This window comes from Dysidea avara, chromosome 6, assembly GCF_963678975.1.
Source record: "Dysidea avara chromosome 6, odDysAvar1.4, whole genome shotgun sequence".
Classification (NCBI taxonomy): Eukaryota; Metazoa; Porifera; class Demospongiae; order Dictyoceratida; family Dysideidae; genus Dysidea; species Dysidea avara.
In genome coordinates this window covers 22,704,352-22,723,431 of record NC_089277.1, presented here as the reverse complement: position 1 = coordinate 22,723,431, position 19,080 = coordinate 22,704,352, and the positions used below count along the sequence as shown (strand labels likewise).

At 38.6% G+C, this 19,080-nt stretch overlaps 2 protein-coding genes across 14 annotated transcripts in view; one reads left to right on the top strand and one right to left on the bottom strand.

Annotated features, from left to right (window-relative positions):
* Positions 1-19,080, top strand: part of LOC136258576 (uncharacterized) — a 291,117-nt gene that overhangs the window by 253,264 nt on the left and 18,773 nt on the right. For all 3 annotated transcript variants that reach the window (XM_066051899.1, XM_066051897.1, XM_066051898.1), the window contains one exon: positions 11,486-11,668. In XM_066051899.1, coding sequence (XP_065907971.1) covers positions 11,486-11,668 — 183 coding nt within the window. The remainder of the gene's footprint in view (positions 1-11,485; positions 11,669-19,080) is intronic.
* Positions 1,330-19,080, bottom strand: part of LOC136258578 (uncharacterized) — a 219,617-nt gene continuing 201,866 nt past the window's right edge. For 3 of the 11 annotated variants that reach the window (XM_066051913.1, XM_066051914.1, XM_066051908.1), the window contains 3 exons: positions 2,052-2,184; positions 1,542-1,606; positions 1,330-1,482 (listed from right to left, as the gene is read on the bottom strand). In XM_066051913.1, coding sequence (XP_065907985.1) covers positions 1,407-1,482; positions 1,542-1,606; positions 2,052-2,184 — 274 coding nt within the window. In that variant the 3' untranslated portion in view covers positions 1,330-1,406. The other 8 variants (XM_066051912.1, XM_066051911.1, XM_066051909.1 and 5 more) reach the window with 7 other exon arrangements.

The following is a 19,080-nucleotide window of genomic DNA, read 5'->3' as shown; positions in this document are numbered from 1 at the left end:
TATATATATATATATATATATATATGTACTAGTAATAGCATGGGTAGCAGTGAAATTTGGGATAAATATCACGAGTGTTGTATTGGAAATGGGGATAAATTTCACAAGGCGAAGCCGAGTGAAATTTACCATTTCCAATACAACAAGAGTGGTATTTATCCCAAATTTCACTGCTACCCATGCTATTCCCAGTTAATACCATACTCACTGCATATGCTGCATTAGCTTTACTATGTACGCAATTTGTCACTATGTACTAAACACGCGTCGACACTAATTGGCGCTACATTGTTAACATAAATTCTAGCCAATGAAATTGCAATTACAACTTTTTCACTGCTATCAGTGAAATACGGGATAAATTTCACTGCTACTATTGAGACTTTTGTACGGGCAGTGAAACAGGTATGGTATTAATATATATCAAGACTCACGGTAGTGAGTCGCGCGGCCAGGAGACTACAAAGCGCACGCCCAATTAAAAGACGCGCGGCCACTACTGTGAGTTATTTACGTGTAGGGCCGGTTTCACAATATTAGTCCTAAATTACGCAACATCTCTCAATAGATTAATTTTGTATTGCGTTACGTGATAAAAAATCTTTAGGAGTCGTTATCATCATCATCATAGTTTTCTTGCAACCTCGCTAAAATAAAAAAGTAACCATCGCAAAATAAAAAATAGGTGTATTTCACTTTATTTCTCTACCTTATGTTACAACTACTGTCACGTTATACCAGTCAACCAGTCAACATAGCCGTGTTTGTATAGTCCATCCAGCACTGACATTATCCAATCCTGGTTTGCCTATACGCGTATTTTCTTCAATCAACCTCTAATCCCTACAATAACTTTTAAAGACACGACGTGGACACAAACTCTAATGCCTGATAAAGAAGTTGTGACAGCGTGCTGAACCGTAAGTTCCCTAGGGATGGCGTTTTAAGCAGAAATCTTTTAAATTCCATTTAGTACCACACCCCATGCGAGCGTTTAAAAATTGCCAGTTGTATTATGGTTTGAAGAACAAAATCACTAGCGAAGGTGCTTTAAGCATACTCTTCAATTCTCTATTCACATGTAATTTTTAATAGATTAACCACAAAGGCCGATAAGGTGAATACAAAAGGTAACAAGCCTTTAGGGGTTACCACCTCTATGTAGTGTGTACCATGTAGCTTGTGTTGTGGCTTTCATTAAGTATTATGCACACACAAATGGTGCAACAAAATTTTGTAATGGATTGCTCGAATGTGGTTGGTGTTGTGGCTCGTGGTTTGCCAGTGACCATGTATGAGTTGGGGTTGGTCCACACAACTTACACAATATTCAAATTTCATGATGGCCATGATAATTTCTTGCCATATGGTAAACATACAACAATGTGTAACAACATTAATTAACATCACATCAAGACTTGACTAAAAATAGTTCCAACAATAGTGATGATTTCTTGTATGTCAGCATGACGATACTGAGACCTGTAAAAGAATAAGCAGGCACTGAAGTTAACCTTAAATTAAACACTCATGCAACTGACCTGGAACATCGGTCGCAACACCAAAAACACTTGTTTCGATATCTGATGACACAATCCAGCAGGCACTGAATTAAAAGAGAATGTGCAAAAAATCAATATGCTGGGCTGTGTCAATAATAGCATGGATAATCAAAATGAACAAAAATTATATCCCAGGCTAAGTGAATGAATAACATAACTGTTGGGTAAGCATGTTAAACCAGAACATTAGGACATTAGTCAAACCAGAACATTAGGACATTAGTCAAACAAAAGTACGCTATCACAACTTGGTCATAATACAATGTTTGTACCACCGGACTTCACACTGGTTGCCCAAAAATTGTGCCATTCCGGGACAACAGCATAATATTATGAAACAAATAGTTACTACAACACAGAAGGCTTACTGTTGTACTGTCTACACTGATATACCATAATTTAAAAACATAACAAGTGGGCATTAAATACAATACACTTAATATCTGGGTACTAGGAAAAAATCACTAACATCACAACATGTAAACTGACCTGGAAATTAACACCCTTGATGCCACTACAGTCTACACTGGATACTTGTTCGAACCCATCAACACTATGCCTGATACATCTGAGTAGACTGACCTGCAAATTCACATCACTAGTATACAGTGATAATTGATAACTGCAAAAACAACAATTGCAATAATACAATTCTTCTGTACGTCACCTGACCTGAAATCATGACACTCAATACCGAGACCTGTAAAAGAATAAGCAGGCACTGAAGTCAACCTTAAATTAAACACACATGCAAACTGACCTGGAACATTGGTTGCAACACCAAAGACATCTGTTTCGATATCTGACGAAACAATCCAGCAGGCACTGAATTAAAAAGAGAATGTGCAAAAAATCAATATGCCAGGCTGTACCAATAAAGGATGAATAATCAAAATGAACTAAAAATATATATCCCATATGCAGGTTAAGTGAGTAACATAACTGTTGGGTAAGCATGTAAACCAGAACATTTGGTCATTAGTCAAACAAAAGTACGCTATCACAAACTGGTCACTGATAATTGATAACTACAAAAAGAACAATTGCAATAATACAATTCCTCTGAATGTCAACTGACCTGAAATTCATGACACCTGTATCTTTGTTCCTGCATGGTCTCAACTTACATATGTACCATGATCACATTCAACTGCTAGTGGATAAACCAGTATGACCAGATGGCCTGCAAAAACCAACAAGCAGGTGTTAAATACAATACACATACCTAAAGCCTGGAATATGAAAAATATTATATAAGCATTATTCCACACTGATATAGTAATAGTTATAGGACGATGTGGAACTTGCCTAAACGTGTAAACTTGAACATGAGGACAACTGCATAATCTGGACACTTGGAATTGTCCAATACCTGATGAACAAGTTAGTACTAATGTCATTCACTTCAACATTTTATCCCAGCTGGGTGAATCTCTTGTAACTGAGTAAAAAGGTGTTTATTTTCCACCTGCAACCAAAGTTCTACATTTCTGTAGTTGAGTGTACATAAACTGACCACGAAAATCAGTATGCCATAGGGGTATGGAAATGGTTCCTTTCCTTCTGTTGTGACATTACTTACAGCTGACTGGTAAATGATCATCGATGTCCCCATGGACCCCAACAATGAGTATACCAATAACTTCACAAGTTGGAATGAATTTCCTTTCAACGTGGTGGAATGAATTTCCTTTCAACATCTGGTGGACAGGTCCAAACACCCTATCGCACAAACACGGTGAATCAGCGTGTGGCGATGTGACACGTTGCACAAACTTCACTCCTCGTTTCGTTAGCATTCAAGACCGGCATATATCATAGAGTCCCTCAGTATTCTTGCCGGACTCTTACTTTTTCAAGCGTTGCTCAGGCGATGTAGTTTCTCACGAGGGGCTCGAGTTTCTCAGTAAAGTCGAGCCGATTAAAGTACGCCTCACCATCCAGTTACATTCTTAAACCATTCAATTTAAAACCACGTATCATGAGTGTCCGCTTAAGGTAATTAGGGACTTTCCACGAGATTTCCCCTAAATAGATCACGTTTTGGTTGTCAATCTGGTGGATCCTGGTGGTATACATGGTTCAACAATGCGGTAAGTGTAGTAGAAGCTGTCAATGAATAATTGTTTGTGCACTGCTAAACTAAATTATTTTTGTGTGATAAGCATGCTTGAGGAAGGGTCTGGGGGACGAGACTAATGTTTTGACAGCAGTTGATGGACAGCAGTTGATGATGGCCAGGCAAAGAACTGCGAGAAGAACTACTATGATAGTATGATAGTAGGGAAAAATTCCCACCCCTATAGCTCTGCCTAGGGGCATTAACTAGCATTATCCACAGCTACTGTATTATGTTGCTGATATCTACATTCAGGCCAAGAATAAAGGTGAAAGTGGTAGTAAGGCTCAATCCTATTATTCTGCTGAACAGGCAAGGGAGTCTGGGACTCTGGGGACATGTTCCCTCAGGAAAGTACAAGTACTACAACTTTTTTGTTTTAATTGCTTCATCAAGTATAAAAAGTTCAGTCAAAAGGTGATGATTGAGCTCTGGTTTTATGCATTGGTTGGAGTGGTTGTATCGATACTGCACTGTGACATCCTTGAGGGGTTAGTGCTGGCATTGTCCATGGCAATACTATTCCATCTCCCCGAGTCTTGATGATTGAGTCCTCCATTCCTTTCTCTGCTGCTCCAATCCTGAAGTTGTGATCACAGTCAAAAGGTGACGATCGAGGCTCTGGTCTTGCATCTATACTGTACTGCAACACCCTTGAGGGGTTAGTCCCGGGTTTGTCCATCGCAATACTGTTCCATCTCCCATATATAAGTCTTGATGGTTGAGTCCTCTATTCCTTTCTCTGCTGCTCTAATCCTGAAGTTGTGACCAAAATATTGATAAAATGGTTATAACATGATAAATGATTATGATGATAACAATTACAAATGTATTTATAACTGTAGCAACTGTGAACTAATTAGGCACTTGCAAGTTTAATTAGGTGTCTGAAGCATTTAACATGCACAGATATGAGATATATTCATGACGTGTAGGCAGTAAAGATAAATTTACTCTAATAGAACAGTCATACTACACCGTAAATTCATACTTCCGAATTTACGGTGTTATGAAACAATCATTATTATGTATGGATTTTACTGACTCTCCAAGATAATATTCTGCATTAATGTTAATTGCTCATTTCCAAAAAATTACCTTTTAAACCAAACGTAGAGTCTATCACTGACAAAAATGAGTGATATCCACCCCAAAAACACCTTCGCTGTAAAAAAGGCGAGCCCAAGAAACTACAAGTACCTGGAACCCAATGTAAAAAACAAAAAGAAAAATCAGCTTGGCTGAAGTGAAAAGTAACTGGTAACTTAAAGAGCTGATATCTGAAGCGGCCAAGAATACAATTACTAAAGTTTAATCCATGCAAGAACACCTTGGCTATAAACAGGTGTATACATGAAATTAACTGGCAACTGAAATGGCTGATATCTGAAGCGGCCAAGAATGAATGGTCATATACAACTAATTCAAAAATTTAACACTGAACCTTTATAATTCAGCTGTGTTCTATATTCACACTTGCTGCATCGTAAAGTAATTTCTTTTAACTCTAATTGGCTGGTAATTTGGCCGCCTTTTTTTGCTCTATTATACTGACTATTACAAGTCAGTATAATAGATTTGATCTATCGATTTGATTGGATCTGACAAATTGCCCTGTAGAAAAATCAGTTAGAAGAAGTTATCTTGTAGAGAGTTCAGCTACAAAGAAACCACCATGTAGAGAGTTCAGCTAGAAGAAATTACCTTGTAGAGAGTTCAGCTACAAAGAAACCATCATCTAGATAGTTCAGCTACAAACAAATCACCTGTAGAGAGTTCAGCTACAAACAAATCTCCCTGTAGAGAGATCAGTTAGAAGAAATTACCTTGTAGAGAGTTCAGCTACAAAGAAACCATTCTGTAAAGAGCTCAGCAGCAAAAAAAATCACCTGTACAGAATCCAGCTGCAAATAAATCACCCTGTAGAGAGAACAGCTAGAAGAAGTTTCCTTGAGGAGTGTTCAGTTACAAAGAAACCACCATGGACAGTTCTGTAATAAATATATGTATTATCTATATAATAATTCTATAACTCTTTTCCGGCAATGCCCCGTCTTTCTTAGTCGGATTCCGATAGGATCGATACCATTCAAATCTAAAATTTGAGGAGAATCTTTTGATCCGGGATTGGTGGCGATTCATTAAACTACGGGAAATATCCTTTAAACCACCGTAGCTACCGGAGGAATACACGAATGTGTCCAACCTTTATCGTGTTACCAGCCTTCCCCATCCCAGCTTACACCAGACGTTTCTCTCCCCCTATGGACGACAGAACGAGAAACGGAAAATCGAGGCCATAAAACTCCTTCCTGGTTTTTCCCCCGATTAGCTTCAAACTCGCTAGACCCACTACCCGTCCAAATCAATGTGTCATAAGGTGGCTTTCGTGTCTATCATTACGTGCGAACCTTGGTTGCGAGATACTTATTACTCAATTGCAGAAGATCTTGTGAAACCCAGTTAATTGAAACAATTGATGATTTTGCCACTACTCTCAACCTATCAGGACAAATTGATGCAATTTTCTTAGATATGTCCAAAGCCTTTGATACCGTACCTATAAACAGACTCTGCAGCAAACTTAGTCACTATGGTATTTATGGAAATATATTAAGATGGATTAAAAGCTTCCTGACAAACAGATCCCAACAAGTTGTTGTGAATGGTGAATATAGCCAACTGTGTAAAGTAACTTCAGGAGTGCCACAGGGGTCAGTGTTGGGACCACTCTTGTTTCTATGTTACATTAACGATATTGCACACAATATTCATCAAAAATTCGGTTGTATGCAGATGATACTTTACTCTACAGAAGTATTCATTCTGAACAAGATGTGGTAGCCCTTCAGAATGATTTGGATACTTTATCACAATGGGCTGATGTTTGGCAGATGTCATATAATCCTTCAAAGACTGAATTTTTGAGAATTACCAATAAAACGAATTATGTTCAATCATCCTATTACCTATCTAATACCTTAATACCATCAGTAAGTCATACAAAGTATCTGGGTGTCATTATTGACAAAAATCTTAAATGGACACAACATGTTAACATGATCACTGCAAAAGCAAACTCAGTAAGAAGTCTTTTACAACGGAATCTAGCAAAGTGTCCTGCAACATTTAAATGCTACTGCTATAATACATTTGTTCTCCCCATTCTAGAATATGCCAGTACAGTATGGTCCCCATACCATGAACATAACATCTATAAATTATAAATGGTACAGAGAAGAGCAGCAAGGTTTGTGATGAATAACTATAATAGAACAGCTAGTGTGACAGAAATGTTGAACAGTTTACAATGGCACACATTGGAGAAGTGAAGAAATAATTTGAGAGCCTCACTAATGTATAAAATAATTAATGACATGGTAGATATTAATGTGTACCAACAGTTTAGACCAAGCAACACCACAACTAGAGGTCACCATCAAAGATTTCTGCAGTTGCCAACAAGGGTAGATGCTTATATGAACTCCTCCTTTCCTTTTACAATTAAATTATGGAACCAACTAGATAGGACATTTTGTTAAATCATCTGAATTTACTTTGATTTTGTTTTTGTATCTGTGTGTTATACTCCTTGATGGAGTCCTACACAGTAATAAATAAATAAATAAATAGATGATCATATTATCCAAGCTCCATCTCTTGATTTATTTAACAATTATATAAATTTGTAAATAAGTAGCTAACTACATATATATGTACGAATATACTCATGATTGAGTTTGTACATTAACAAATATCATTAAGTACGGTAGTACTTAATGGTAGGGATCGTCAAGGTTCACGATTTCCCGCCAAAAAATTACGCACCAAAAGCAGACTTGCAAAACCATCTCGGCGATTCAGCAGTATTGTATTACAAAAGTGAAGCACGATTTCGCCTTCAAAACGACACGAAATGCATCCTATGAGTTTCCACGAATTTAAAAAAAAATTCTATCTAATCGAATTTTCTAGTGACTGACTCCCTAACTGATGCCTTCAGCCAGGCCTAGCGGGAAGATGGCAACAGCTACAGTCCTACTTCTTGCATGAAAACGGCTAGCTTTGCCTATAGATTAAACCTTTCCTACACCGATAGAAATACAATCCTTGCGCTAGGGTCTTACCTTTCATCGTTCTTTAATGTCGCCATCGTCCTGGATTCACTACAGGTAGTGTTAATAACTCCACAAATGGCTTCAATGTACGGCGCCGTCCGTTTCAATAAGAGTGCTCGCTAAATAGAGTAATCATAATCTTCGCAGTAAAATATTCGAATACACGTGGTTGAAAGTTCGAAGTTGATTTTGAGCAGGAATAGCGAGCTGTTCACAATCAGGAAGCTTTGTACGTGTAAGTGAATATATTTAGCGACTTATATCTTTTGTTTCTGGCAAAGTTAACCGGCAAAATTAATATTGCTTGCGTTTGTAAATGCATTTCTTTGCTGTAAACAACGTATCTACCTCAAGTATTTGAGCGATATTAGAAATAATTCATAGCAAAATAGCGTTAGCTAAGGGTATTGTGGTTATTATTGCTTTGTGTGTTTTCTCTGAGGCAATATTGGGTGAGGCAATGCCTTCGAATGAAGCGGCATGGAAGAGTAGAAAGAAGGAGAATAACATGGCGTACTATGAAGCTCATACAGAGTCTATACTCTCAGAGAGAAAGGACAAGTACAGCAGTGAATGCCGATCACAGCGTCATGCTAATGAGTACTACAAAAATGTAACAGCGTCGCGTGAGAAATCAGCTGAAGCCACCAAAGCATCATTTAACAAAGATTTGGCAAAGTCTCGCATTGAGTCAGCGGAAAGGCAAAGGGAATACTACCATCAAGACTTGGAAAAGTAACTTTAGTGTCCTGTGTAATAGAAACTGCATGCACATAAAAGATAAGATTCATGCAATGTTTGTAAAAAGTACACAAACAAGTGGAACAAAAAATTAGGAATTTTCAATATGAGTAGGGATCAAAGTAATAAAAAGTACTGAAACAAGAGAGATTATCTACCACCTGAAGTCATGCTAGTACACACGTAATCCCTACTTCAGTGCCATTATATCTTAAATCTTGGCAACTGAAGTAGCAATTATGTGCGTACTAGCATGACTTCAGGTGGTAGATAATCTCTCTTGTTTCAGTACTTTTTATTACTTTGATCCCTACTCATATTGAAAATTCCTAATTTTTTGTTCCACTTGTATATATAATTGTCAATGGCCATTATAAGTTTACTATACGCGTATACGGCGTTCCGGTATACACGCGTTGCCAATAGAAATCAGATGACGTCATATGGAAAAGCTTAAAATGAAATAGGATCAATCACTTTTTCATGATTTAATCAATGATATCAGCGAATTTGATCATGTGATCTGGTGTGTACGCTATCGTCCGGCAAGTAAAAAAAAAATTTTATCACACTCACCAGTATAAAAGGAGAGTTTCGTAGTGGGTGTGGCAAGCCTACGAGCGATGATAAGTAGTGATGGGTGATACCAGGATTTTCAGAACGATACGATATTGACTAAAATTGACCGATATTGATACTTTTCGATACGATATTGTAACATTAATTTGCACGTGTAAATTGCTAGTTTTCTCACATAATTTGATATTAGGTAGCTATGGCTATACACAATGGGGATTTCCTGTCCACATACACAAGAGCAACAGTAATTAGAAAATTGCTGAAGGTAATGGAAAGCTACAATTAACTATTAAATAAGCTAAAATAGACGTTTTAAAATTAAATCAGATCACGTGATGTATCGAAATATCGAGTTTTGAAATATATATCGATACTTTTCGATATCGGTAAAAAATCAAACGATACGATATAATATCGATATATCGCCCAACACTAATGATAAGGCTACTTGACAGACTACAGAAGGAAGAATCGCCGGGAATACCCACTCTGCACCCTGCTGTGCTGTCCACTACAAGGATAGACGACGTCCTGAGGCCCACACCACTGTGCGCCAGATGAAGTATTAACTACTGCGACACGAATACAAGCAGGTCAGGGACTACAGACAGACCTAAAACGGAAGATTACCAGCAACACCACTGCAAGGGAGAAGGAAACAGTCGTAATGGGTGTGGTAATTTAACGGACTATGATCACTCCAATCAGGCTACCTAACAGACTACACAAGGAAGGTTCGCCATCATGAGATAGGAAGAACCGAAATTACGTTCAACTACTCTAATAGAACATACATCTACCTTACCAGGCTACGAATCGTGGACAATATCATGAAGTTACTGTTGCAGTCTTCAATGTGTAAGGAGACACAAGACACGTTATCACTCCTTGGTAACTCCACAGGGACAACTGAAACTTCTAGAGGCTCTATTACTTTATCTCCGTTGAACTACCCTAATAGAACATACATCGCGATATCTACCCTAATAGAACACACACAACCTCTCTACCAATAATCAATTTTCTATCAGTCAATCTCTCTCTCAACCTCTCTAGAGTAACCACTCTTCATATAAAATAATTTATCTTGGTAATGCACCATGATTCAGAAAGCAACAAAATACAACTTTTCTCTATCCAAATACACATGGTTGTGTTGACTTTGCTCAGTACAGCTGATAAACTTGAATACTCATACTCAATACTGGACTGCATACATGCAATAAGTAAACATCACAATACCATGACTAAGATGTAGAAATGGAACTACAATTCAGTTACTCAAATTGATTACATAAATATACAAAATGTATGTGACAAAGGCAAGTTGAATTAGAACATAGCTCATTGTGATGATTCACCAACTATTGGTAAACTGATCCTCATACCAAACTCAGACACTTTATGTTAGTTCATGCAACATCATCGTCAAAATGAAGCTGAGTACATCCCTGCTGCTCAAAACTAATCTTTTCCATGTATGTGCATGGTTGTAATGGGACACATCTTGATACGCCACCTTCATGAGAACTGTGTTCTGCATGAGTACTGCACAGATGTGTAGAAATTCCAGTGCACAAGGCCACCAACATTATAACTAGATGTTAGTGCCACACACTATTGAGGAAATTAAGCGTGCACATCAGTAGCTATGTGTAATCATGTCTTTGTTGGTATGTAATGATGTGATTACTCCTTGATCATTATTAATGTTCAAATTTAAGTGTATTCACGCAATAGGACATAACAATTGTCTTAGTATCACGTGTATTTTGCGCGGGTACCACTAGTATATATAATTTGTACATTTACTGATAAAATCAGAAATATTTAAGGTACATCTGCTTCATCTTTCCTTCTTCCTGTGGTAAAGAAAAAAGATAGGTTAAAAAGTCCCAAAGCAGACCATAAGCCGGCTTTGGGGTATACAAATAAAAAAAGAAGTGAAATCTAATCCAAAACAGCCAAACTGTAAAAAAGTGTGCGGCCCTCAAAAAGGCTATGGTGAAAAAAGATGTGAAATCCAAGGTGGCGGCCAAGAAATGGCTGTGATGGTAGGTTAATGGTAAAAATTTTAATAACGACAATTCAGGTGAATTTGTGCCAATTGACCGAGCGGCACCAAATTCACCTGAATTGTTGTTATTAAAAAATTTTCCATTAACCTACCATCACAGCCATTTCTTGGCCGCCACCTTGGATTTCACATCTTTTTTCACCATAGCCTTTTTGAGGGCCGCACACTTTTTTTACAGCTTGGCTGTTATGTATTAGATTAATTTATCATCCCAAATATATTATAATCTATCCTCATTATAGCAAAGTTATTGTTTATCATTTAATCAATTGTTGGATACCTTCTCTAGATGACAAAGCAATTGAAGTTTGCTAGGAAACAAATTAGATTCATATTTGATGAGAAGGATGAAGATTGTGCACAAGATAGTCACAAGTTGGAGTTGTTTCGGATGTTTCAAGAGTATAAGTATACCATTCTCTACTCACTTCCAGATGGCCAAGTACAGATGATAAAAGAAGATATGCAAGAAGTAAGGCATTATACTGTAAAGCATTAAAGCTATTTCAATCTGTTAGTATGCATGTAAATGAGACTATTATGCACACAAATCTAGCATTATGCATTTTTCATTAATTCCTAAATATTAATTTGGTACTTTCACTGAAGATGTCTGAATTATAATTATATCAGCATAGGGAATTTACAAGCCAGTAGGGATACTTAATCACTAAAATAACAGGATCATCATCTGCTGCTTTAGCCATACTGGGTTTTGTCTATATAATTAGGCAAAAGTATAGAGATGAACTTTCCACTTCACGTAATGTTCCCCTTGTTGAAGTACATTTATTGCACTACTAACATTGGTACCTGCCCTACATGCAGGACCATCTCCACATTAAACATATGTGACTGGGCCTGCGAAAATAGGGCATGTGGGCACATGATTTTTGTCTACTTTTTCAAACTTTCATCACTCATAACTTTTTGTACCATTATGTTATGGCACTGCAATTTTCAGCTCTATGTAAGCAGTTAATGGGCATCATGATGTAAGTTACAGAATGGAAATATACTTTTCCAATACTGAGATATTCCCTGTAGAGTGACGGGATGTAATTTGTGCCCACATGCCCTATTGTTGCAGGCCCGGTCACATATTTTTAGCCAGGAAGAGGTACCAAGCATTAAACACCAGCACTGCTCATGTAGCTATGTAGAGTACATGGTGATGTCACATTTTAAAAGAGCATGAGGCTTCCTTGTGCCATCGTGCTGAAATTAATGATGCAATACACTAAAGTTTATTGTTTGTGATTTTGACAGGAGTGTGTTCAATTATTCAGTGCATCTTCCCTACCAGTCACTTCAATGTGCTGTAAAGAACAAGCGAAACCTTCACTACTTTACATGCAAGACCACTAATGCAACAATAACTAATATATTGGGAACCAAGCATAAATATTAGTGTCCTATATTTGCTGTGTAGCATACATGTCAATAGTGCTTTAAAGTACATGATCCTTATGCAGTACATATAGTGAAATAATGAGCATACAAGGCTAATTAGACTGAATGTAAGCTAAGACAATAATACTTACAGTATACCTACATTACAGGTGGTGTACACATGGTACAGTTTCAATTTCTTCATGATGCTTACCTTACTGACTGTCACAAGGAGAAATTAACTTGGGAATATATAAAGCCAACACATTAACTTTGCGATTATAGTTACTGCATGGCAAGCAAAGGTTCAGAATTTGTCCTACACTATGCACTTTCAGTTCTGATGTTGCAGTGACACATATACCTCTTGCCATACAAAAACTCAGTTTTTATTTAGGTAATGTATAATCCTTTAGAGTGAAAGCATGTAAGCAGGATTATAGTGAAGCAGTTGTGCCAGGTCAGATGCAGTTCCTCAGTGTAAACTACGGTATCTGCATGGTTCCAGTATTATCATTTTTTCAGATGCACAGTAATATCTGTCCAATCTTGCAAGCAGCCTATTTACTACAGCAGTAATGAGGTAAATCTGAACAAACAGTTTTGCATGTCATTGCACACCTATGTGCTTAAAACAAAGATGTAGATATTCTGGATACTGGTGAAAAATGTTTATACCTACTCTAAAATACAACACACTGGACCAACACTCAGATGGAAAAATGTGTTGGCAATTCACCTGCCCTATCCCAAAAGTGCTATTAGAGTCCCTATGATGTGAGGCAGTGAAGTTCCAGTGCTGAAAAACTGAGCACAAGAGTTTGTAGATGAAGACTTACATGGAACACATAGAACAAAAAGGTACATCAAAAAGGTCCCATAAGTGAAAAAAAGTTATAATAACTTGGAGTTAAGGGGGTCCTTCCCTACACCAGTGCCTTCATCGCCCTATAAAGAGCAAAAAAAACACTTATTGATTTGCTACAACAGCACTCAAGTTGCCAGATGATGGAGGTTTAATTTCCCTAAAGTCCTTCATCGATACGTGCTTTGCATGCCAAGATATGATGAGCTAAAAGTCGTGTTTAAAAAGTGTACACAAAAAGGTACTGAGTAGAAAGAAAAATCTGCTAACACGTTGATTCGAACCCACGGCCTCTTACATGCTAGTCAGGCATTCTACCACTTGAACAGTATGTGGTGTAGTTTTCAAAGGAATGTTGCTCCTACCGCTGGGCCTTCTACACACTGTAGAGAATGAACTGAACTACACATGAACTCACGATAACAATCTTAGAGTAGCCGGACGATGAGTGCTTTATTATCAGCACAGATTGTGTCAATTCACACCAAGGTTGGTGAGTAATCAGCATTATGGTCAGACGGTCAGATGGATAGGTGACTTTTCAGTTTTATATATATATAAAGTTTTCCTTGCACATGTCTGGTATTTTTTGTAACATAATTCCTCATTAGTGAACTTTAATACCTTTACATCAAAGGATGGAATGACCTCAGTTTTATGAGGCTATAATTGTATGATGAAATTAACATTGAAGCCCTAGTACAAACCTTAAAGCTACAAGTTTTGATTTAGGGAGCCCCTAGATCCACTGCCTCTGAATAGTTGCCATCTCCTTTCCCTCACATCAACAACTTCCTCCACCACTGCTAGTACATACGCTTTCCTAAGATGCATTTGACACCTCCATGACATGACCTTTACCTGTAACTATGTACTTCAGTCAGAAAATATCAGCTTATTGAACAAGCTATACACATCCTTTCATAATACTCCATGGTAACTTTAGCATAAACAATCAATTATGGCCATCTTTTGTGCCAAGCTACAGGCTGATTATTCTGTTATTGGATTTTAGAAAATGGTCTAAATTGCATACAAGATGCCTTGAGAAATGAGGTTTTAAAGAATTTGAGCCATTATAATTGCTAAGGATAGTGAGCATGCATATGCAAGATATGCATCCATTCAGACCACCTCCAGTACTTGTAAAGTTCCCCACTAAATAAAGAGCAGTTGTATGGATGAGGTAAGTAGTTTCACAAGGGGCAGAAGTTCAGTGATGACAACACAAGGTTGTGCTGGATTCTTATCCAGCAAAACTCAGCAAAAAATACATCAAGAGTAAGGTATTAAGGCTGACCACAATTGAAGTTCAGACATCAAATTACAGGGCTGTGCTGGCTTCTTAGTGGCCAATTTGCAGCAAACTTAATGCAGCCAGGAAATGTCAAAATCAAGGCAGACACAATATTATTAAAGACCAGACATGAGATTACAGGGCTGTGCTGGCTTCTTAGTGGCTGATATGTTACCATATTTTGTAAACCATTCTGTTGCACACATGCATAAAGTTGTAGAAAAACTCTTTTGTAATTCAGTTGTTTACACATTTGGATAAAGTAATATAACTATTCAACCTTTTTGCTGTGAAGTTTCACACCCAAAGCTAGAAGATATGGGTGATTACATCAAACAATGCAGTGATTCAACATGTGTGGGAAAGCAATTACCTTATTCTTCTACAAACAGATCACCCTCTAGAGAATTCTGTTGCAATCAAGTCACCCTGTAGAGAGTTCAACTACACACAAGTCACAAGAGTTCAAATCACCCTGTGGAGAGTTCAGCTACAAACAAGTCACCTATAGAGAGTTCAACTACAAACCAATCATCTGTAGAGAGATCAGCTACAAACAAATCACCCTGTGGATAGTTCAATAACAAACAAATCACTGTTACAGTTCAGCTACAAAAAGTCACCCAATAGAATGTTCATTTACAAACAAGACACCTTCTAGAGAGTTCAGCTACAAAAAAGCCTGTATATGTTTACAAACAAATCACCTTGTGGAAGTTTTAATCTCAAACTAGTCACCGTATAGAGAGTTCAGCTACAAACATGTCACCCTGTAGAGAGATCAGCTACAAACAAGTCACCTGGTAGAGGATTGTAGCTGCATACAAGCCACCCTGTATAGAGAGTTCAGTTGCAAACAATTTCCATTTAGAAGGTTCAGTCACAAACAAGTCACCCTTAAGCCCTACAAACAAATCACCCTGTGGAGAGTTCAGTTATAAACAAGTCAACCACTGGAAAATTCATCTACAAACAAGTCACCTGTAGAGTTCAACTACCAAAAAAATGACCAAGTAGAGCATTCATCTACCAAAAGGTCACCCTGTAGAAAGTTTAGCTACAAACTATATAATCACCCTATGGAAAATTCAGTTCATCTTAAAAAAGTTACACTTTAGAGATTTCAGCTACAGACAAGTCACCCGGTAGAGAGTTCAGCTACGAACAAATCACCCTGTGGAGAGTTCAGTATTAAACAAGTCACCCTGCAGATAGGGCTGAGAGATTATATCGATTGTGTGATTAATCATGATTGTCTCTGAACATCGATCGTGATGTTGACATGTATTATAAATAATCGTGATAGTGTGACATCACATGCAAATGCATATTAGTAAATTGAAATAGCGGTACATGCTGTTGTGGAAGAACACAATCTGGAAAACAAGCCTACACTTCTGAGACAGTTAATAAATCTTACTATGTAGTTAAAAGCTTACCTGTTAGAAACCGTTGATTTTTAAGGATACCATTATTTATTACGTTATTTGTATTAAACTGTAACTGCCTGTGGCCTTATTAATATGTTAAACAGCTGATCACAATTTAATTGTTAAAATGTGACTGAATTAGACAAAGCAAGGCTTCCACACACATCCACTTCTATAACTTTAAAGCACCATAACTTATTGTAGGAGTATGCCATTAATTTTGGTCACAAATTGTTAAATTTTATACAAAATTGTGCATACACAATGCTATTGATGCATATGAGTTATAACATTGTGATCATAATTGTGATACGTTGCAACCTACAATCGTGAAAGTAACAAAACTGTCACAATCGCTCATCCCTAATTGCAGAGAGCTTAGCTACAAACAAGTCACCTGTAGAATTTGACTCGCTCCCCTTCTCCAGCCCTCCCTGGCAAGGTGGAGAATTCCCTTTCAAGAACACTCGACCCTACCCCTTATGAGTCCCCTCATCCTCCAGACTTATCAACTCGTCCTACGGCTCTAGAATCAATCCGTCATCCTGAGCTTCCAGCTTTTCCCCCTGTTGCTGAGCCAAATTTTACCTGGAGTGCTAAGGATGCAGCTAGCTTTTTTGATGATTTGAATAATGCCTACTAGGAAGTGACTCAATAGCAAAGAAATTTGTTTGACACCCCTCGTGGCTCAGTTGGTAAAGCCTTTGTGTATGAGCTTGCCAGATTGTTTCGTGCAGTGGGTCAGGGCACTGCCCTGGAGTCCATTGCTCTCAAGGCTGTGTTTGTGGCCAGCTCACTATTGTTACATCGTACATGTCATCGTGCCAAACCAACTGATAATGCAAAGCGATTGGGGGAACATCTTGTTTTATGGAAGAATGGAGAGATTTCTGAACTTCTGCACGAGGGAAGAACAATCCAAGCCCGTTTCAAGTCTAAACATGTTGCCCGGAAGAATGATCAATCATCTCGTGTTTTTGCAAAGTTGATGTTTGAGGGTAGGACAAAGGCAGCTCTACAACTCTTAGCTGGTCAGCACAATGGTGGTGTGTTGAACTTGGATGATAAGGCGGATTCTGGCCCCCATGCCCATTCTGTACGGGATGTTCTCAAATCTAAGCATCCTCCTGCTCAACCACTTCATTTGAACTGTTTATTACCTAACTGGGGAAATCCCCCTGTATCCCACCCTGCTGTGTTTGATGCTTTAGATGGTTGTGTTATTCGTTCTGCTACTCTGCGAACAACTGGTGCTGCTAGTCCTTCAGGAATGGATGCCCGCTGCTGGAGACGACTCTGCACTGCCTTCCATTCGGCTTCAAGTGAGTTATGTATTGCTATTGCTTTGTTTGCTAGACGCATTTGTTCATCTTTTGTCTCCCCAGATATTCTTGCCCCTTTTGTAGCTTGTCGTCTGATTGCTCTTGACAAACAGCTGGGTGTTCGGCCCATTGGTGTGTGTGAGATAGTGAAGCGTCTGGTGGCCAAGGCAGTTCTGTCTATCATTAGAGGAGATATCATGATGGCTGCGGGTCCTTTACAACTTTGTGCTGGACAAATGGCTGGTGTGGAAGCTGTTATCCATTCTGTGCGTGAGTTGTTTGTCCGTGAGGACTGTGATGCCATCCTGATGGTTGATGCAAGTAATGCCTTTAATTCCCTGAATAGAGTAGTGGCCTTACACAATGTGAGACAGATTTGTCCTCCTTTTGCAACAATTTTAATTAATATATATCGATCCCCTGCTTGTTTATTCATCTCTGGAGAGGGTTTGATGTCTGAAGAAGGTACTACACAGGGTGACCCCTTAGCTATGCCTTTGTATGCCTTGGCAACCATTCCGTTGATACAGCAACTACCATCAGGAATCGAACAAATTTGGTATGCCGATGATGCTTGTGCTTGTGGGAAACTAGGTGCTTTGCGTGAATGGTGGGACCACCTTTGTGAGTTAGGCCCTTCTTTTGGGTACTTTGTCAATGCGGCCAAGACTTGGCTGGTCACGAAGGATCATTTGTTTCAAGACTCTATTTCTTCCTTCAGTGAGTCTGGTATCAGAGTCACCAGTAATGGCCGTCCTTATTTAGGGGCTGCCATAGGTTCAGAGGGTTACATACAATCCTTTGTTGCTGACAAGGTCAAGGGCTGATCTGAAGAGATTACTGTTTTGGCTGGATTTGCGGAGAGTCAGCCCCATGCTGCTTACTGTGCTTTTACGCATGGGGGTTTGTCGAGTCGTTGGATGTTTGTTTCTTGGACTGTCCCCTTTGACAGTCAACCTCTTGAGGATGTGATTCGTCAACTGTTTATTCCTACCTTATCAGGCTGTCCACCGCCGTGTGATAATTTACAACAATTGTTTGCTCTTCCTGCTCGTTGGGGAGGCCTGGGTATTTTTATTCCAACTAACACAAGTAACAATGAGTTGGCTGCTTCCCGTCTATTGCTGAGCCTCTTTATTTGTGCATTCATGACCATTCTAAGAGCTTTATTGAGGCTATTTCTTTCCAACAGTCTAGAAAATTTTCTGTGAGCAAAGCAAAGTTAGACACTTACTCTAAGACTTCTTCTGAATTGCGTCAGCAGTTGGAACCCACACTGCGGCGTGCAGTGGAGCTAGCATCTGTGAAGGGGGCTTCAAATTGGCTTACAACTCTCCCCTTGAATGAGCATGGTTTTGCTCTACATAAGTCCGCCTTTCAGGATGCCCTGGCTTTGCGTTACGGTTGGCCTCCCCTCCGTACTCCAACTCTTTGTGCTTGTGGGGTTTCATTCTCTGTGGATCATGTGCTCTCTTGTCCGAAGGGGGGACTACCTTCCCTTCGTCACAATGAGATAAGGGACCTCACTGCTACCCTTTTGATAGAGGTGTGCTCCCAGGTGTGTACTGAACCAGAACT